Source organism: Hippocampus bargibanti, linkage group LG19 (genome assembly GCF_051943395.1).
Source record: "Hippocampus bargibanti isolate YZ-2025 linkage group LG19, ASM5194339v1, whole genome shotgun sequence".
In the NCBI taxonomy this organism is placed as follows: Eukaryota; Metazoa; Chordata; class Actinopteri; order Syngnathiformes; family Syngnathidae; genus Hippocampus; species Hippocampus bargibanti.
This window is the reverse complement of record NC_142752.1, coordinates 1,638,137-1,660,791: the sequence shown is the minus strand read 5'-3', so window position 1 is coordinate 1,660,791 and position 22,655 is coordinate 1,638,137. Positions and strand designations below refer to the sequence as shown.

The following is a 22,655-nucleotide window of genomic DNA, read 5'->3' as shown; positions in this document are numbered from 1 at the left end:
TATTAATTGCCTTCTATTTGTGATTGTATTTTATTTATAATAGTACCTATGCTTGTCTGTGACTGTAAAGTGTCCTTGAGAGCTTTGAAAGGCGCTTAAAATGTAATGTATTATTATTAAAGTCAAGATGGCGGGGCTTGGCCCGTTCTACGCATGCGCGGAAGCTTCAACTGTTTTATTCAAAAGTGCGTCCTCATTTCCTGGTTGTTTTTGTAGAGCTCTCAACTAAACTCGATATCGCACTTACATTATTTTTTTTGGGGGGGTAGAAACTTTTATTTTCAGCCCTTGTTCATATTTGACGAAAATTTGTTGTTTCCCATAATGCAACGCGAGGCTACGACCAGGTTCAGTTGCTACTTTTAATCTCCTTGTTTGAACGTCTCCGGTTGCTCCGCTTGTGTGAAGGCAGCTAAGAGGCGACGAAGCGACGGAGGAGGTAGCAGGCGAAGCAAAGGCGAGGAGGACAAGACGAACTTTCGGCTCCGTCCCGTGTTTGGAACCAGCGACACTCGATTATTGGCTTGCTTTTGAGGGCAGACGGGTTCTTCTTCCCAACGCCTCCACTGAAAAGAAAGAAAGCGAGAGACGAGGCCCTGCGCATAATGTGACGACCAACTTGTTTGGAACTCTTCAAAAACAACCGTCGTGTCGAAGTGGGTTGGAACTAAGAAGACGTTTTCGTTTGAGGACGGGATTTAAAGATCATATCTTGCAGCACACTCGCTGCGACAACAAGAGGATATTTTTTAGGTGGGGGGTGGTGGTGCAAATTACGATTGCGATTTGAAAGGGCCCCGACTCGTTTTACGTTTGACAGGCACGGCGAGCACATGACAAGGGGGGGCACCCTTAGAAGACAATTGTAATGATGACATTTTTGACTGTAAAGCCGAAGTAACGTTCACAACGCTAGCTTGCAAAGCTACTCGGCTAAAGTAGCAGGCTGCTAACTAAGCCTGTGTCGCCCTTTTTTGCATTCCCGGAGCTGAGGAGGGGCAATTGGGGCAGGGCGGACGGGGAGGGGGGTGCTTTGTAGCATTGCGGCTGGAATGGAGAATCCTAAATGTGTGCCACATCTACTCAACCGTTAAACCGCGACGAAGTGGATCATTTTCCGTTTTTTGGTTCCATCAAAGAGCAGCGTCCAAACCAACCCGGCCTGGGGGTGGGGGGGAAGCTAGGCTAATGTTCTTGAGACCACGACACTTTTCTCTTGTGCCTTGCGGCCATCGGGAATGTTAACATGGGGACCTTCTGCACCCCATCGACGCCCCAAATGTGGATTTGGAAGCTAAGAGCATGAATATATCTACAAAACAACCACTTCGACGCAACTGAAAGTATTTCACAAAAAGATTCCAGGCGTGATCAATTTTGTTTTTGACTGTCTTGTTTAAAACCAGCCTTTTTAAAAATCATATTTTCACTAATTCATCATTAATCTCAACTGGACTGCACCACCATGTCTGGAGAGGTGCGTTTGAAGAAGCTGGAAAAGCTGATTTTGGATGGCCCTATCGATTCCAGTGGCCAATGTCTCAGTGTGGAAACCCTTCTGGATGTCCTGGTGTGTCTCTACGATGAATGCAACAATTCTCCGCTTCGAAGAGAGAAGAATATTCTGGAGTTTTTGGATTGGGGTAAGTCACTCAGAACATCTTTTACTACTATTTATTCTCAATTCCACCCCCCGTTTTGGGGGCCCTTGTGTAGACAGCCTCTCATTGTTGTTCTTTTTTGGTAAGACGATAGGCTAAGAACGTTGGTCTGGTCTTGCAAGCGGCCCTCCCTTCCACATCACATTCCTTTTATAGTAGTGGCGGGGCTCACCCTGCCTTTGCTCTTTTCCCTCTAACACTAACACTTTGTAAATAACAAAAGACTAACTACAGACTAGCGTACGTGAGCGCGTCCTAGAGTCTTATCCTTTTGGAGACATTTTGTGGGGTTTAAATGCACACTGCTTTGTATTTTGGGTAATATACAGGTAACATCTGACTTATGAACGGCTACGACTTACGACATCCAGACCCGATTTGAAAAATTAATTCTATGCCTGGCACTGCAACGCGCTAGCAGGCCGGTCAGGCGTATGACAATTTTAGCCAGCCAGCTAGCATCTCGCACTCGCACAGCAATCGACTGTGTGATGGCACCAGAAAGGGGCGAATTTGCGAGTCATTTAGCCTCCGAGTCTCTATTCAACATTTTGAATGGATTTCGACTTACGACCATTTTGACTTACGACCGCGTGGTCGGTACGGAACTCGGTTGTATGTCAGATGTTACCTGTACTCGTGTAACTTTGACTTCCTTTTAACAAACCGTGGGAGGAAACTTGTTTGCCGTTCCAGGTTGTTTTGTTTCCATGGTTTCGCATTAATCACAATGGCGTGGCCCTTCCTGTCCAAGTTCTTGCGAGTTTATAACCACCCAATGGTGTTTTTAATGTACTGCTTGGAATTTTGTAACTGTTAGGCTGCAAAGATTGGCGCGGGCTGGTTCCGTGAAGCTAGGGGCACCCATGTAACCCACACGGGATAGTGTAAGAGGAGCTAAATGTGCGCACGAGCGCTAGTATGACACGAACGAGGGGAGAGCGTGGTTTGTGCACGAAGCAGGAATGTGAACAACTCACCTTTTTTAGCTCGCTGCCGGAGCATGCCTGCCCTGCCCTGCCCTGCCTTGCCCTGCCCTGCGTGTCTGGGAAAGCCCTGGAAGCAGCAGCGGCGGCAACAAAAATATGTGCCCCTCGCAGAATGCCTGCTGATTGGTGTATTATGCACTAAATTCACAAGTAATTCGGTGTTAAAAAGGCGGAGTGTGACAATAACCGTCGACGAGATGGGCGTTAAAAGGTCAAAATGCGAGTTTGTCGCAGTGGTTCGGTTTTGACGACCCCACCCGTCGGCGTCGGCGCAACCTGTCGTCGACCTGTTCTAAAAGCCGATGCACAAATCGGACACGGAATCCGGCTAACGTTTCAATTGGAAGTGCTTTTCTTCTTCTTTGGTTGACCTCATTCCACCTAAAACGGTTACATATATCAATATGGATGAAATGATAGCTATTAGCGATATAGCTATCTAGCTAGCTATCTATTAGCTAAATAGCGATCTAGCTAATTTGTAACAGACAATAAAGAGACAGAATGAGCTTAACACAACTAGCTAGCTAGCTAGCTATTAGCCAGCTAGATTTCTATCTATTTAATAATAATGACAATAATAATAATAATAATAATAATAATACATTTCAAAACTCTCAAGGTCACTTTACAGTCACTGGATCACTTTCTCTGTGGGTGAGCAGCGGCAGCCACATGCGCCAGCTAGCTATTAGATAGCCCGCTAGCCAATAGCTAGCTAGCTAGCTAATATTTGAGTTACTTCCGGGTTGAGTAAATACTGGCGCATGTGGCTGCCGCTGCTCACCCACAGAAAAACTGATCTGTGACTAAAGTGATCATAAAGTAAATGTATTATTGTTATATATCAATATGGATGAAATGATAGCTAGCTATCTATTAGCTATCTAGCTATCTATTAGCTAAATAGCTATCTAGCTCAGTTGTAACAGACAGTAAGGCGACAGAATGAACTTAACACAACTAGCTGTCTAGATAGCTAGCTATTAGCCAGCTAGCTTTATATGTATTTGAGTTACTTCCGGGTTGAGTGAATGCTGGTGCGTGTGGCTGCCATTGCTCACCCACAGGAAAAAACTTATCCAGTGACTGTAAAGTGAGCTTGAGAGTTTTGAAAGGCGCTTATAAATGAAATGTATTATTATTATTATTATTATTATTATTATATAACGCCCTCGCATGACCCAAAGCCACGATGGAAACCGTCATGGCGGTGTTTCCATCTCCCGTTGGGATGCATAAACAGCCATAGCTTCGAATTAGCATGACGTAGCACCTTTATAAGCACCCAACAACATAGCTTAGCGTTATTCAACATCGACGAAACAATATGAGAACCTGTTAGGGCATGCCGATGTTGTTTTCTTTGTGTGTTTTTTTTTTTTAATTGTGCTCAATCTGCAACATAATACACGCTAGCAGTGTGTGAAAGGTAATAATAATGAGTCAGGTTGTAACTTTGTGTGGAGAAACAAACGCATTTTCTGTGTCAAGGAAATCCATTTACCCCTTTATAAATAAAAATGGTTAGAAACCAGCAATTGTGACACGGCCTTTGAGTATATGAGTCACTTTTACTTGTTGACTTCTATGCTCTAGTAGTTAGTGTGAGAGTTATCGTATTTTGTACTTCTCGTATATTTGCAGTTTTTTTAAATAAGGTTCTTATGATTCATTTAAGCCCTGACCTTTTCTCAATCTGGCATCTGTGATCCTCGGCGGTTCAACGGATGCATATGCATCATTTATACACGGGCACGCTTGTTGTTTTGACTTGTAGCTCCGAGTAACAGAATCAGGAATACTCAGTATCCTCTTGGAATTCCATTTTAGTTCCAGGGAGTACCGTATTTTCCGGTGTATAAGGTGCACCGGATTATGAGGCCTCAATGAATAGTGTATTTTTCAAGAATGTGCGGCCATGTTCTCAACCCCCCGCCCCCCTTTGGCATCTTGTACTTTCTGCTTATTACTGTTCCACTCGCTAGCATGTGACGCGACCACATTGAAGCTAATTCTGGAGTTGTGGATGGAAAATAAAGGGGGTTGATCAATGAATCTTTATTTCATTTTTTTTTTCTACGCTAAATTAAAGGATGACGATCTCACCGTTTTACCGAACAGGACATCCTCACACCCTCTCGGGCCTTCGCGACGTTTCCTGTCTGGCTTGTCCGGTGGTGACGATTGCAGGGGGGGGGGGGGGTGCACAGTGAACAGGAAAGAAAGCACAAGAAGCTCCAATGAGCTCGTTTGGGCCCAAACGTCGACATGATGTCATTGAAGGAAGTCAAGACAGCTGGAGCGCATTGTATCGTTGCCAGCTAGCTAGCTTTTGCGTCCGGCATTGCGGTGGTGTTGACAAGCGCTTCCAATCATTCACGCCCGTCATTTCCTTTGTTGTAAAAAAAAGTCCCCCGTTTATGTCTCCTTTGTCATGTCGATACAGTGATACCTTGGCTTACGGACTTAATTGGTTCCCAAACAGTGTGTAAGGTGAAAAGTGTGTATACCAAAAATTAATTTCCCATAGGAAACCATTAAAATGAGAATAATCCGTTCCTAGGTCCCCATAAAACATAATTTTCCACTTTCTAATTTTCTAAGCCTTAAAACGACACAAAATATACCTTATTTGATGTATAATAAAGGTTATGGTATTATAATTAAATAAATAAACTGTACTGTATAATAAAGTGGTTTTATTTACCTTTGTGGTGGTCATTGATGGCTTGATGGAATGGAGTGGCCGGTTTCATCAGCGTTAATCACTTGATGAGGAACGTAGCCTTCTTCTTTCACCATCTTGAGGAATGATCCCTTGTAGGTGCATGCTCTGCGATAATTTTACCCTGTTCCTCATCAATTGTGTTCTGTTTAGCTGGGTTGATAGCTTTTTGCATCAAGTGTACAGATGGCTTGTGCGAGTTATTTGTAAAGCCTGATTGATCAATATTTTAACCTTGCAGTCTATACTCTGCCTTTGAACTATCAAAGTTGAAACTCTCTCAATGTCGTCTGCCTGTCTCTTTAATGTTTAAACCACCTCCCATCACTGCTGTGTTCTTGACCAATCATGTGACTTTAACCGATGACTGGGGGCGGGGAATAGAGGATAAAAACAAGCCGGCTGCCATTTTCATTTAGGAGAACATGCTTGTTTGCGAATGACACATCACTCATTGTGGCAGCTCCATGTGTATCCCGAAAAGTAGTTCGTATGCCAAGGTAAAATTTTCATAAATTTAACGTTCGTAATCTGAAAAGTTCGTAAACCAAGGGGTTCGTAAACCGAGGTATCACTGTATTTTGTTGGGGCTAAGACGGAGTGACGGAAAAATTGTGATGGCAACGAAGGCTGTTTGAACTTCCTTTGCGCGACTCTCAAAAGGATACGCTGCGGCTAACGGGGTCATTAGCCGGGCCCACAGGACCCCCAGGACCTGACCGCTAATGACGTCTACCCCTCTGCGCTTCCCCCTTGTCCTTCCTCAACCCCCCACCACCACCACCACCATCTTGCTTTTTTCTGCCTTGATCTCCCCCTTGCGGATTTGTCTAACCCCCCCCCCCTCCCTCTACTGGCTGCGTACCGCCAACGCTCTCGTGAACCATCTTTTGTGGGTTATTTCATATGTCGTTTTATTTGTTTTATCAAGGGAGGGGGGGGGGGTAGGTTTACGCATTGACACGCACCGTCACCAGTCTGGTGTGTGTTCGACCGACATCGGGACATTCCCTTGGCCACAAAGCCCCTCCCACTTCCCCCCAGAATACTGCTGTGGTTATCCTCATTTTGAATCAATGTGCAGAATCAGAATTGTCTTTACTGGCCAAGTATGTAATAATAATAATAATAATAAATAATAATAACACATTTCATTTATAAATGCCTTTCATAACTCTCAAGGTCACCTTTCAGTCACAGGATCAGTTTTGATGTGAGTGAGCAGCGGCAGCCACACGCGCCAGCATTCACTGAACCCGGAAGTATCTCAAATAGATAGAAAGCTAGCTAGCCAATAGATAGCTAAAAGATAGACAGCTAGCTAGGTAGCCGTATAACTAATAGATAGCCATATAGATAGCTAGTGGGCCTGCCAGATAGCTAATAGATAGCCAATACTGGCCAAGTATGTCATAATAATAATAATAATACATTTCACAACTCTCAAGGTCACTTTACAGTCACAGGATAAGTTCTTATGCGGGTGAGCAGCGGCAGCCACATGCGCCAGTGTTCACTCAACCCGGAAGTAACTCAAATAGATAGAAAGCTAGCAGGCTAATAGATAGCTAGCTAGATAGATAGTTGTGTTAAGTTCATTCTGTCTCCTTATTGTCTGTTACAAATTAGCTTGATAGCTAATAGCTATTTAGATAGCTATATAACCCTAACCCGATGGATTTTGTCTTTTTGAGAAGTCAATTCAGGCCAATCAAACTTTAACTTGAATCGCTTCAATCGTTTTCTTCTGCGTCGTTACTGCCCGCTATTGACACGCATTTACGCTTCTGCGACTGAAGACGCGTTGACATTGGATCGCTTAAAAAAAACAACACGGAAGCTGGCATCTGATTGAAACTCAGCGCCGTGAGCGACGGTGAAACTCCATCCTTCAATTTCTTCCTCTTTCTCCCGTAGCCTTTTCAAAAGACATTCTGGAGTGGACTTCCGCGGTATCGCATAGAACACACGCCTTAATACCTCCGCAACCGCAAGTTTGGTTCTGATGACTGGATTTGCAGGTTTTAGCTTGCGTTTTAGTTTTAGTTGTCTCGGCACGATGATCCGACGTGTCGGCGTTAAGTCCTTTTTTTTTTTTTTTTTTTTTTGCCAGTCTGTGGCCACATATCAACCAATCAGCCGTGCAAGATGAGAAACCATTTTGATTGCCCTTTTCAAATGGCTTATGTTGCTCATGGGAAAAGTTTTGGAAACCTGTTTAGCATGTCTACATCCATTTTGGGAGTAAACGGCTTAAATATAGCAAAAAAACATACTATTTCTCTCTTCCTATTTCCATTCCAGTGCCAGGGTTTTTGGTTATTTTCACTGAAATTGCAGGACTCACCGAATATTGAGTTTTAGGATGACACAAACATTAAATTCAGCATTAGAAACCTTAGACTTATTTCATCAGAAAAAAATAATTAATTCCCAAGTTATCTGAGCTTGAAATGGGGGCAGATGGACAAATTACAATGCAATATTGGTTTATATAGTGCTTTAAAAAAGCGCTGACATGGAAAGGGGACAGACAGGAGGTGACTCTCCTACCGAACAGTAACGCCCTCCCTCCTTCCTCACACTCCTTTCCGTCAAGCCATCAACGACCATTACAAAGGTAAATAAAATGAATTTATCATACGGTATACTTTATTTCTTTCATTGCAATACAATAGCACATTTATTATACATAAAATAAGGTGTATTTTGTGTAGTTTTAAGGCTTATTTAGTCGAAAATTATGTTTTATGGGGACCTGAGAACAGATTATTTTAATTTTTAATGGTTTCTTATGGGAAATTAATATTTGGCAGACGAACTTTTCGCCTAAAACACATTTTCTGGGAACCAATTAAATTCGTAATCTGATGTATTACTGTAATTCATTCCAAGTTTAGAGCAAATTTTATCTACCTGTTGTTAAATGTCAGGATGAGAGAATCATCAGCTTTTTGGGATTCAGCCACAGAGTCAATTTGGCTTCCGGAGTTGATCCATTTTAAACCATGTGTACACATTATAGTATCTCCAAACTAATCTTTTTTTTATTTAAAGTCCTTTAATATAGCAGATGGGGTTTCGAGACATGCCATAAAAAATCCAATTGCAACACATCCTCTGCATTTTCGCCGCTATAAAACGATCCGTACGGGGAGTTTGACTGCTGGACGACCCTTCCGTTGTCTCGACCTCGACCGGGACCAAACTTATTATTTGAGGCTCTTAAAATCGCAGTTTTGTCACATGACAGGTTCCTAAATAATGTGATTTTCTTGTCCTTTCGCTCGGCTTCTCTTTCCTGTTACAGGATGTTTATCTGTCAGGCACAAAACTCCTGCTATGGTTGGATTGAGGGTGTGTGTGTGTGTGTGTAAGTGTGTGTGTGTGTGTGTGTGTGTGTGTGTGTGTGTGTGTGTGTGTGTGTGTGTGTGTGTGTGTGTGTGTGTGTGTGTGTGTGTGTGTGTGTGTGTGTGTGTGTGTGTGTGTGTGTGTGTGTGTGTGTGTGTGTGTGTGTGTGTGTGTGTGTGTGTGTGTGTGTGTGTGTGTGTGTGTGTGTGTGTGTGTGTGTGTGTGTGTGTGTGTGTGTGTGTGTGTGTGTGTGTGTGTGTGTGTGTGTGTGTGTGTAAGGGGGGTAATGCCAGGGAATCCAATCAACATCGTCTTGCTTTTGCTTCACAGCTGTGGGCATGTACTTACTCGTGGAGAAAAACATTTTTTCCCCCCAGTTTCAAAGTCTTCTGACTTGCAGTTCTTGTGGTTGTTATTTACAATGTCAAGCGCACTTTCTCCAAACTATGAATCACGGTTCAAATTTTAATATGTCGTCACTGTGAAATTGGAATGATGATATCTTTTGCACAGTTTTTGGGCCTCTGGCTAAAAACTGTATTTCTAATATGGGTATTGCATAGATTTTTTTTTGCGGGGGGGAGACATTCTCACATGTTAGCATGGATGAAATGATAGCTAGCTATCTTATTAGTTATCTCTCAGCTAAATAGCTATCTAGCTAATTTGTAACAGACAATTAGGAGACAGAATTAACTTAACACAACTAGCTATCTAGCTAGCTATCTATTAGCCAGCTAGCTTTTTATCTATTTGAGTTACTTCCAGGTTGAGTGAACGCTGGCGCATGTGGCTGCCGCTGCTCATCCACAGAAAAACTTATCCTGTGACTGTAAAGTGACCTTGAGAGTTTTGAAAGGCACTTATAAATGAAATGTATGATTATTATTTATTTATTTATTATTTTTTATTATTTATTAATTTTACTACTACTACTACTACTACTACTACTACTACTACTACTACTACTACTACTACTACTACAACAACAACATACTTGGCCAGTAAAGACGATTGTGATTCTGCCCCACTAATTCAAAATGAGCATAACCACAGCAGCATGTTTGGTCCACCTACATTTTTTTTGGACTCTTCGCTTATACGTACATGTAACAGCCTTTGGGAAAAGTAATCATGCGTTTAAGTCGTTTTTGGATCCGTCCCGTTGCCAGACAACTCCCAACTGTCTCGACAACAGATTCTCTATGACGATGTACAGGACGGGAATTGAACCCACACCTGCCGTTGCGAGGCAGAAGCGTGAGTTAGCACCAGTCTACGGATAGGACCTTGATACACGGTATTGCTGCTACTAGCTAGCTAGCTTGGTTCCGTTGTTGAGGACATTGCCAGTGCCAATACGAGATATCATTCATGAGAAAAACATACTGACGCCATTGTCCAAGACCCCTTCCAACCCGCTTTTTTTGGGAAGAGTCCTGCAAGAGGCAATGGATCAGAACCGACGGTTCTGGCTGCTTCATATCTTTCTACGTTTGCTAAACAGCCCCCTCTGGTTGCTTTGAGCAGAGGGCTCAGTTGTGTATGTGTAAAAAGCGCTGACTCAGTCCCGCAAACCCCCTACGCCCCCCCACCTCCCCAACGCTGGACCGCTTGTGGAATTTGGAGCTGAGGTGCAATGTACTAGAGCGCAGCAGCTGTTTTGGAAGGGGCTAGATCGACCTTTTTGTCCACCGGTTGCATTCTGTGCGTATTTCTGTCTGTCTGTCTGCTTCTGGCCTCATTGTGATGGTCAATGACGGTCAGTCGGCTTCCATTCACCGGAGCATTCTTTAAACGCCGCCGCCCCCCCCACCTATTGCTGATTTGTTATAATCCACCATTTCCTTCGCGCTCTCTTGTTTTGAGATACTTGCTCTTGTCTATTTCCTGTTTGTCATCCCTCCATCCTGCATCCTGGCGAGCGCCCCTCCTCCCTCACCATCGTTTCTCAGCTTTGCCTAGTGACTGACAAGCCCGTCCCAGGGTTTGTCTGCGTGCCATGCACCGGTTGGACGACACACGCTTGCAATTAGCATATGAAAGGCGTTAGCCTGCAGTGTCCGAAAAAGGGCAGAAATTGATCTGCAGGATTCGTAGAGCCTTCTGGAGTGCATTCATGCACATCCCTCCCCCCAGAAATATATATGAGGGAACACATTCCCTTTTATATGTGTTTAAGGATAGGTTCTACATTTTTCTAAAAACCCATGCGCAAAACCCGACATAGAATCCAGCTAACATTTCAATTGGAGGTGATTTTCTTCTTTGGTTGACCTCATTCCACCTAAAACAGTTACATATATAAATATGGATGAAATGATAGCTAGTTATCTATTAGCTATATAGCTATATCGCTAGCTATCTATTAGTTAAATAGCTATGTAGCTAATTTGTAACAGACAATAAGGAGACAGAATGAAGTTCACACAACTAGCTATCTGGCTAGATATCTATTAGCCAGCTAGCTTGATATCTATTTGAGTTGAATTTAAAACAGTCTTATCTTACAGACAGTGTATTGTCGGTGTTCAAATACCTGACATGTTTCGGCATCTACTTCCGCCTTCGTTCGTAAGATAATAATCTGTTTTAAATTAGATATCAGGTAGACAGGATGAACTTAATACAACTATTTGAGTTACTTCCGGGTTGACTGAACGCTGGTGCTGCTCACCCACAGAAAAACTTATCCTGTGACTGTAAAGTGATCTTGAGAGTTTTGAAGACGCTTATAAATGAAATGTAGTATTATTATTATTATTTAGCTAGCTATCTCTTCGCTAAATAGCTCATTTGTAACAGACAATACGAAGACAGAATGAACTTAACACAACTAGCCGTCTGGCTAGCTTGCTATTAGACAGCTAGCTTTCTATCTATTTGAGTTACTTCCGGGTTGAGTGAACGCTGGCACACGTGGCCCCCGCTGCTCACCCACAGAAAAACTTGTCCTATGACTGTAAAGTGACATTGAGAGTTTTGATAAAGGTGCTTATATTATTTTGACGTACGGTAACTATCCTAGCCAAAGCATTGTTGACGCTGCAGTCGCGTAATCATGCTAAAAATCAACAGACAAAGACAATGAAAATGTACCCAATTAGAAATTTCTCATGCAGTCGCATGATAAAATGAGACGATGCGGGCGTGGCAGTCGAGCCTGTTGGGCGAAAGTTGCCGTTCTTTCTCGGTATGTCGTCGCCTGCGGTCTAGATAGCTATTTAGGTAATAGCTAGCTAGCTAGATAGCTAGCTATCATTTCATCCATATTGATATATGTAACTATTTTAGGTGGAATGAGGTCAACCAAAGAAGAAGAAAAGCACCTCCAATTGATACCCACGCAGGCTCACGTTAACGAGTTAGCTTTCAATATGGCGGAAGATGATCGCCTCCCAATTTTATAAACAGGAGATACTGAGATTTGGTGAATCAAGATCACCCTGAAAATGATTAATGACCATTTGGTAATCTTATCACAGCAAGTCCCTTTCCTCAAAGGTCATAACAAAAGCTCTTCAACAAAATGGGTGACTCCATTTATAGTAACGGGTGAACCCAATAGGACTCACACCCTTAAATGGTGCAAAGTCCTCGCTGGGCTGCACCACTTGAGGCACGGAATACCCCCCGCACACCCCCCCGCACACCCTCCACGATCATCAGCTAAAGAATAACGGCCCCGAAAAAGGCTTTTGGAAACTTGTGACGTAACATCTTATCAGGATTGTTGTTCCTGTTCAAACATGGATGACAAGTATCCTGCTGATGGCTGACTTTCATTTTATCGCGTATTAAAAGCTTCTTTTTCTGGACGTTAACAAGGTGTATTAAGGAGTATTTCGACATTCTTGTACACCCTAATGGAACGGCTTATTTATTGTAGTTAAAACCCACCACCGAGCTTTGGAAAATGCCGTTCCCGTTCCAGAACATTGTTCCTGCACTGTGTTCCTGGCGCTTTTCTTTCTGCCTATCTGTCAGTTATATAGATATATATCTATCTATCTATCTAGCTAGCTGTCTATCTGGCTATCTATTGGCTATCTATTAGCTAGCTAGCTTTCAATCTATTTGAGTTACTTCCGGATTGAGTGACTGCTGGTGCGTGTGACTGCCGCGTATGCAAATTCCTTGTGTGTTCTACATACTTGGCCAATCAAGATGATTGACCTTTAGCTTCAGACCCTCTCCGGAAAAAAATCCGAACTCCAGCGCGGAATGCTAAGCTAACCCCCCCTCAAACGACTTAGATTACCGTGATGTTTTGTTCCCGGTGACCTTGAAATGCTTTGTTCAGCTAGCTGTCACTCAAGCGCTCACTCCAATGTTATTTTTCAACCAAGGAATTTGGAAGGAATCCATTGGGGAGAAGGAAGGGCCAAGCGGCTCCTTTTGAGCGTGGAAGGCATGGAAATGCGATGCAATTGGTTCAGTTGCGATTTCCACATGATTTCTCGGAAGAGAAAAGCAGGAAAATGAGGTTAGCAAGTGAGCTAAATCGATCCCTGCAACCATTGAGGATGGCGTTTTCAGGTTTTGGATGATTGATGCACAGACTGTGTCTCAACAGGGTCTATGAAAAGTAGCTTATGAGCTTCCATTCTTCCATCCAGCAGCCTCGTCACGGTCAGACAAAACGGGGGAAGACTATCTACAGGTCTCTTCCCGTAGATAGTCAATCCTAGACAATCCTGAAAAGTCACCATCTCTTTCCAACCCCAACATCTCTCTCTTGAAAACGGCATTTTTGTGTCGTTACCTCACTCTGGTTGTAAATAATACCCGTGATGGCTTCCAGATGTGCCTCCGTCCCACTATGGAAGTGGCAATGGGATTTTTGGGAGCGTGTGGTGCGGTTGTAAGGATTGGACGCTTACTGTAACTGGCTCAACTGCAGACCAATCTCAGCGTCTAGTCACTCTGCACTGTCCGATGCGGGCTTCCTGTTCTGAGTTGAACCGGATTGCTTTTCCAGTCGTTCACGGTTGGATCTTGTCATCCCACAATCATGTTCGCTTGGAGTTTGGGAGGTTAATAACCGCAGACAAACAGCAGACATCATCATCATCGTGTTAGTTCCTCCAGTGAGGCCGCTAATTCCTCCCTTATTGTTTTTTTTTCTTCATATGGGGGTGTGGTGTGCGACGAGTGAGACCAACCTGAATTTAGGGTACACGTAGAGCATTTTGAGGGATACACCATAATTCAACTTGTAACCTTTCACAATTCCTGACAGTGTGTCGGAGGAAATACCGAGATAGCAAGCTATCTATCTAGCTAGCTATCTATTTAGCTAGCATTTTGCTATGAAAACTTCAGTCAATGAAAACAAATTGAAATGAAAAGAGAGGACTATGTATATAAATATATATCTCGCTATCGAGCTATCTTGCTATCTATGAAAATGTCAGTCAATGAAAGTAAATTGAAATTAAAAATAGAGTACTACGTATATATAAATATAGCTGGATGGATGGATAGATGGCTAGCTCGATAGCTAGATCGATAGATGGCTAGCTCGATAGCTATATTCATAGATGGCTAGCTTGATAGGTGGCTAGCTCGATAGATGGCTAGCTCGATAGCTAAATCGAGAGATGGCTAGCTTGATAGATGGCTAACTCAATAGCTAAATCGATAGTTGGCTAGCTCGATAGCTAAATCGATAGATGGCTAGCTCAATAGCTAAATCAATAGATGGCTAGCTCGATAGCTAAATCGATAGATGGCTAAATCGATAGATGGCTAACGCGATAGATAGCTAACGCGATAGATAACTAACGCGATCTATAGCTAAAGCGATAGATAGCTAACGCGATAGATAGCTAAAGCGACAGCTACATCAACAGATAGCTACATCGACAGATGGATAGATGGCTAGCTAGATAGCTACATAGCTAGCTAAATAGCTAGATAGCTAAATATATTTCTATATACATAGCCCTCTCTTTTCATTTCAATTTACTTTCATTGACTGACATTTTCATAGCAAAATGCCAAGTCCCTTTGACTCTCTTGGCCTGTAGTAATTTTGTGCCCGTGCGCGTTTGCTTTCTTAAATATTGACCGAAATGCCGTGTGACTTGCCTTCCAGCACAAACAAAGTACACGACGCCCAAAGGCTTGCACTAATTCCGCGTTGCAGCTTGAGGCGACACTGTGAATATTTACACCAAAAAACATACGCCGTCGCCCCGCAAGGGTTAATTTCAGATCTCCATTGAGATCGGTTTAGTTTGGATAAGTTTTCTCCGTGGTCATTTCCCACGTACACGTATAAGCCGTCAACCCGTTATTAACCTATGAAATGATAAATACCCCAAACAAATGTATCGTTTGATGTGGCGAAAGCGGCCTATAAATAAAGCTGTATTGTCACGTGTTTTGTTGCTCGCACACCTTCTATGAAGTATGAATTGACATCAATTATGACTGTCATCTTAAAATGTAACGCACATGACACCACGCATCACCGCCTATCGATCATAATTGCCACGCATATGACATCTAGCCAGCAAGCACCAAGCTAGGAGTTGAATGATAGTACAGTGATACCTTGGCTTACGGACTTAATTGGTTCCCAGACAGTGGGTAAGGCTGAAAAGTATGTATCCCAAAAAATAATTTCCCATAAGAAACCATTAAAATGAGAATAATCCGTTCCCAGTTCCCTGTAAAACATCATTTTCTACTATTTTCTAAGCCTTAAAACTACACAAAATATACCTTATTTTATGTATAATAAATGTGCTATGGTATTATAATTAAAGAAATAAACTGTACTATATGATAAAGTTGTTTTATTTGCCTTTGTGATGGTCGTTGATGGCTTGATGGAATGGAGTGGTCGGTTTCATCAGCATTAAACACTTGAAGAGGAACGTAGCCTTCTTTCACCATCTTGAGGAATGATCCCTTGTAGGTGCTTCCTCTGCAATAATTTTACCTTGTTCTTCATCAATTGTGTTCTGTTTAGCCTCAATTGTGTTCTGTTGAGCCTGATTAATGGGAATTTTAACCTTGCAATCTACACTCTGCCTTTGAACTATCAAATTTGAAGCAAGTCTAAATGTCACTGTTTTCTATCCATTTTGTCACTCTCTCGCTGTCATCTGCCTGTCTCTTTAATGTTTAAACCACCTCCCTCACTGCTGCGATCTTGACCAATCACGTGGCGTTAACCGAAGACTGGGAGCGGGTAATAGAGGATAAAAATGAGTCGGCTGCCATTTTCTTGTTTGGAGAACAGCTCGTTCGCGAATGACACATCACTCATTGTGGCAGCTCCGTGTGTATCCCAAAAAATAGTGCGTATGCCAAGGTCAAATTTTCATAAATTTAACGTTCGTAAACCGAAAAGTTCTGAAGCCAAGGGGTTCGTAAACCGAGGTATCACTCTGCGCTTGCTTACTCTCTGTTTTTCTTCTCATAATCCTCTTTTCTTACCACAAGTCTCGCCCCCTCCCAGAAAGTCTGTCGAGCTATGTATTGGCATTACAATACTTCCATGTTCAACATACGCATGACACTTAAAAGCATATTTTCCTTAAAACGTAGCGCGTACATAAAGCACTTTGCGATGTCGGATGCACTGAGCCAGAACAAACCCAGCAATTACACACCAAGCATGTATCAACCGAATGGAGTACTTTCCTCATGAAAAATGTGCTGGGATATGTCTATACATGCAATCATTTTGACTGCTTTGCTCCGAGCTGCCTGCTAAGCGAATGAAACATCACTCACGCTTACATGCCAACTCCCAACGAAATCCAAGCCCGCAAAATGTACTGAAATGCCTCATAAGTGTGTCATTTACGCTAAATAAACACGCTATGCTGAAACTACACAAAAACGGTTCTTGCTTACGATTAGCATAAGATAAAGGTGGCCTGCTTTTTGTTGTATTTTTTTCAAAAAAATACAGTGAAAGCTGGGTTTTCAACCATAATCCGTTCCAGAAACCAAACACGCCTGTTGACAACGGAACGCAACACGAGGATGTACCTTTATTCGTCTCGCAGTGGAGAAATTTGCATTTCACAGCAGCAAAGTTATGAAAGGGAGGAAAGAAGGAGAAAAACAAATCATAATAATAATAAGGCATTTCGTTTCTAATCAGCCCACTTCCAACGGAGCTTATACGCCATCTTGTGCATTTTCTGGGAGCTACATTGGATTACAGATGGCTGGAATCGATCCGGAAGGACTTCTTTAATCGATTGCAAACATTTATGCTTTCCTCTTCAGAACTATTTGAATCATATTCATAACTGGATGAGTAACAAGAAAGCATCTTCTCCGAATCTGAACTCTCTGAAGCCATTATTTATCCCCCTTGTGATCGTCTGCTAGCTAGCTAGCGTTCGATCGCGATCGGATGTATTGGACACCCCTGAGCTTGAAATTATTATTATTATTTTATGTACAGTGAAGTCTCGTTATATCGATATTCAAGGGAGTCCAAAAAAATATCGATATAACCGGGACTATCGATATATCCGACCCTGTTTGCATGTAATTTTCGCCGTGCGTGCATAGAAATAGTATCGATATAACCGGGACTATCGATATATCCGATATCGATATAACGAGACTTTACTATATTTATTTTTTTAGTGAACAGCACTCCTCCTCGGCAACATGTAGCAATTTGGCGTCACTCACGTTTTTCCAGTTTCACTCGCTTTTTCGTGGTTTAGATTGTAAATATAGCCACAGAGCGCCTTTTTTCTCTCCCATGTCGACTGCAATACACCAAACGACTTGTGACTGACGTGACATCTTTTTTTTTTCCAATCTTGACTCACCCATCACGGCTTAAAGCTCTTGCAAACAAAGAGCTTCAGTCCCGCTCAACGGCGAGAGAGAGCTCGGATTGACACTTTGTTGCCGCGGTTGCTTGCCACACCTTGTCTTAGCAACCGTTGCTATGTTTGGGACGACGTTTGTATTTTGCCAGCGTGTCAAGATGGATGACAGAACTGGATGCTATTTATTTACTTGTTACTTATTAAAAAAAAAATAGAACAGCACCGCATATTCAATTTGTTGGCTGGAAAAGCAGACGCATTGATTGGCCCCCCCGGCAAATGTGGGTTAGTTTCATTGCTTATTGAATCCAGGCGACGAGCGCGGATGACCTTAGCGACCCGCTCACACCCAAGAAGTTGAATTCCAAAAATAAAACTGTGCGCCGGTAAAACAGGTTGTTTTTTTTGGTTGTTGTGTGTTACCATCAACCCAATCTCTGTTCTAATGATGTGTTTATTTTTATTTTTAATTCTTAGTTCATTTAAATGTGGTTTGGCTATTATATACAACAGCTCATCTCTCATTTGTTTTTTAACGGAAGAGGATTAGGGCCAGTGAAGAAGAAAAAAATATAAGGTTGGCAAGTTTTTGACATTTTTCTCAGAATTCTGACTATAACGTGAGAATTCTGACTATAACGTGAGAATTCTAACTTTATTCTCAGAATTCTGATTTTGACGTAAGTGAAAATTCTGTCTTTAAAGTGAGAATTCTGAGAATAAAGTCAGAATTCTATCTTTAAAATCAGAATTCTGAGAATAAAGTGAGAATTCTGAGAATAATGTCATAATTCTGACTTTAAAGTGAGAATTCTGAGAATCAAGTCATAATTCTGACTTTAAAGTCGGCATTCTGAGAATAGTCAGAATTCTGAGATTAAAGTGAGAATTCTCAGAATAAGGTCAGAATTCTCACTTTAAAGTCAGAATTATGACATTATTCTCAGAACAAACCTCTGCATCACAGAAGAAAATAGCCAAAATTGATGGTTTGAACTAGCATTAGCCGCTAACTCTCAAACATCCGCATGCAATTGCCGGATGATGATTTGAAGCTGCGTAAACGCAGATACAATATCCACTAAAAGTCACTCTACGGCGGGTCTTCAGTTACAACTGTGAACTCGGGATTTTTGCTGCACGCGCGAGTCAAAAGAAATGAATTGACATGAAATTGACCTCTGTTCTTTTTTTCTCCCTTCAAGCAAAACCCTTCACGTCCAAAGTCAAGCAGATGCGGCTGCATAAAGAAGACTTTGAAATCCTCAAAGTGATCGGCCGGGGAGCTTTTGGAGAGGTGACCTTCTTTTTTTCCTACTCTCGATGCTAGCTTGCGGCAGTCGCCCACTAGGACCAAACCGATTGACACTTTGTCACATTGGAGAATTTCTTTGATTGACCTGCTATTTCCCTCCATTTTATCCTCAAAATGATTTCTTGCAGTCAAATCTTGACCTTTGCCCGGTCAGCCATTTTTAAAAAGAGCCTGCTGAGGGAAAAAAAGGCTTAAAGGACAACCGACACCATTTTTTTTGTTTCCTAACTGACATCAGAAAAACGTTTTATAGCATCTAAAATACCCAAAACACGCAGGCTGATATTTTTAGTCAAATGCAAAACACCAATAAAAATAAGTTTAAGTGTCCCAAAATTACTTCAAAATGAATTCAGAAGGTCCCGCCCCCTTGTTCGTGATGTCACGCCAGGACGTCTTGCCTTGCTCTAGAATCAAAACAATGGCTTCAAATTCAGAGAAGATGCTTTCTTGTTACTCATCCAGTTATGAATATGATTCAAATAGTTCTGAAGAGGAAAGCATGCACAAGATGGCGCACAAGCTCCGTTGGAAATGGGCTGATTTGTCTGCTGGGAATTTGTGTCAACTAGTATCAATTAGTAGTCTTAGTGCAACACACAACAACTCACCATTGCCTTATTTATGTGTTTTCCTCTAATTTCGCCATCAACACGGAGAAACACGAAGTTTTCAGACCAAACAAAGTACCTAAAATGCATTGTGCGTAGCTTTCTCGGTCAGGGGCGTTTCCTCCGTGACGTCACGTCAGGAATCGTCACCAACTCAAAAATGAGACTTCCTGAATATTCAGCGCGGGTCTTAAAATGTAAAATATATCTATATGCCGCGGAATCTTTGTAACATACGCTCAGTAGAAGTGATTTTTACAAATTATAGACACAACGTCGGTTGTGCTTTAACATTAAAATAGAAATGCTGGGAAAATAGCAAACAAATCTATCGATTGATGGATGGAGACACATTTATCAAAACGTAGCTCCAATTCCAATGCCATTCACTAATGTCTTTACTTAAGCCTTTGCAGCCAGTGCTGGAATGTGCATGCATGAATCATGTGCTTCCTGTGTGTGTGTGTGTTTGTGTGTGTGTGTGTGTGTGTGTGTGTTTTTCAGCAGCATTGTGTTGAGGTTTAGAATGGGACTTGTGACAAGGTGCCACCTTGTGATAACATCCTAATATCAGCAGTGGCAAGGTCGTTCCAACTTCACTTTTCATGAACCACTCGATGATTATTATTAGCATTGCACCGTTTAGTCACTTATTGAAAAAGAAATTCCCCGCGCCCGACATACAGAAAAATTCAGGTTGGAACGACAGTGAAAGAGCGCTGCAATAATGTGATTTTTAATATAACTAATCCATAATAAAATTAAAACAACAGCAAATAAATAAATAGATAAATTAATAAACAAACCAATAAAAAAAATACATAAAAAATAAACAAATAAAGAAGCACACAAACAGCCAAATACACAAATAAAAAAATAACAAAAACAGCACTAAATAAACACATAACAAGATAAATTAATAAATTCGTAAAGAATAAAACAAAGTAATAAATAAATATACAAACACCCAAATACACAAATAAATAAATAATAAATAATACATTGAAACAACAGCAAGTAAATAAACAATCAGATAAATTCATAAATAACTGAATAACAAAATAAATAGATTAAAAAAGCACACAAATAAACAAATAAATAATCAATTAAAACAGCAGTAAATAAATCAATAACTAGATAAATAAATAAATAAATTAATAACAAATTACTAAATAAAACAAAGTAATAAATGAATCAATATACAAATACACAAATAAATAAATAATAAATTGAAAAACTGTAAATAAATAAATACGCAAATACATACACAAATAAATACATAAATAAATACATAAATACGTAAATACATAAATCAACAAATACATAAATAATAAATAAAAACAGTAAATGAATAACTGCATATATTAATAAACTAATATCAAAATAAATAAAATAATAAATAAATAACCACACGAACAACCCAATAAATAAATTCGATAAATCAATAAATAAATAATACTAACGAATGATTTTGGGCACCTGGCGACTGTAATTACGTTATGTCTCATCCGCTGCCGCTTTATTTGATGTCAGAAATTCTTATCTTATTCTTCCAATAATTGTACTCATTTTCCCCCCCGATTGAACACCCCAACATATTTTATTTATTTATTTTTTTTTGGTACATCAACCAAAACATGCATTTTGATGACATTTGCTGATTTACCTGCGCATTATTGACTTTGTTCAACCATCAAACTGCTCTCAGACCTACCTGGCAGTAATGCTAACGGTAAAGCGACGACCAGATCATGAACGAGATGGCGAACAAGAAGCAAATCAAATGACAAAAACAGCGAGACGTTGCCAAGAACAGTGCACTCTCCCCCCCCCCCCCCCCCCCTCTTTTTTTTTTGTCCCGCTCTCTTCCTCTGCGGAGGGATCCAAACACTGCAGGAATGTTATCGTCGTATTGCATTAGCAACATTCCCCGGCTCATTTAATAGACTACAGACCCTGTTGCAATGGGCTTCTGTTTGTGTCTGTGTTGAGTGTGTGGCTCTCAAATTCTTCTATGCTTACGCTTGCCATCCTTTTTGCCATACACGGTTAAATATGGATATACACAGGTGACATCCGACTTACGACCAGCTCAACTTACGACCACCTGTACTCACAACCACGACCTCCAGGCCCTTTTTTAAAAGTTTTAATTCTACGCCCGGCACCGCAACGCGCTAGCAGGCCGGCAACGAGTACGACAATTGTGGCCAGCTAGCCAGCATTTCACTCGCACAGCAATCGACCGCGTGATGGCACCAGAGGGGGGAGTTTGCCAGTTATTTAGCCTCCGAATCTCTATTCGAGTGGATTTTGACTTACGACCGTTTGGTTGGAACGGAACACGGTCGTAAGCTACCTGTGTGTGTGTGTGTGTGTGTGTGCGTGCGTGTGCGTGTGCGTGCGCGTGCGCATGTGTGTGTGTGTGTGTGTGTGTGTGTGTGTTTGTATGTATGTATGTATGTATGTAGGTAGGTAGGTAGGTAGGTAGGTAGGTATGTGAATGTGTATACATGTGTATGTGTATGTGAATGTGCGTACATATGTGTGTGTATGTGTGTGAGAATGTGTATATATGTATGTGTGTATGTGAATGTGTATACTGTATATGTGTATGTATGTATAGGTGTGTATGTATGTATATATGTGTGTATGTATGTGTGCATATGTGTGTGTGTATATGTATGCTTTTTCCATTGTGCGCATGGCAACTGTGGTTTGTCTAAATATTGCATCTGTACAAATGTTCCCATTCGCACTTGATTGGTTTGCAGTTTTCACGTCCGCAGACGAGACTTTCCTTGGAATTCTGAATCATATTTCAATTATCCCGCTGTGTTTCCCCACCGACAATTTTTGCCAGGATGTCTCCTTAACTCCCACTTTGTCAATTTTGTACTCGTCCATCGAGTTTGTGAACAAAAGCGATCGGGGATTAAGTAGCCACTTACTTTTACTTTGGGTGGCACAAACCTAATCCTATTTGCAGTCTGCTCATTTGTACTTTCTCTGTTTGCTCCACTTAATGGCCACTGTATTAACTCATTCACTGCCATTCCTGAATTTATTCTGCAATTAAAAAGCATGACATGGAGCGCCATTCCTTCATTTGTTCGAGTTTTGGTTTTTCTTGCGGCGGGATTTGCCAATAAAGCGCTGGTCAGACCTTTCAGCTGTCGTG

At 41.5% G+C, this 22,655-nt stretch overlaps 1 protein-coding gene across 7 annotated transcripts in view; it reads left to right on the top strand.

Moving 5' to 3' along the window:
* Positions 1-383: 383 nt before the first annotated feature.
* cdc42bpab (CDC42 binding protein kinase alpha (DMPK-like) b) overlaps positions 384-22,655 on the top strand; it is a 57,735-nt gene continuing 35,463 nt past the window's right edge. For 2 of the 7 annotated variants that reach the window (XM_089021370.1, XM_089021364.1), the window contains exons 1-2: positions 385-1,643; positions 18,754-18,845. In XM_089021370.1, coding sequence (XP_088877496.1) covers positions 1,466-1,643; positions 18,754-18,845 — 270 coding nt within the window. In that variant the 5' untranslated portion in view covers positions 385-1,465. Of the gene's footprint in view, positions 1,644-18,753; positions 18,846-22,655 lie in introns of all 7 variants that reach the window. The other 5 variants (XM_089021369.1, XM_089021366.1, XM_089021371.1 and 2 more) reach the window with 3 other exon arrangements.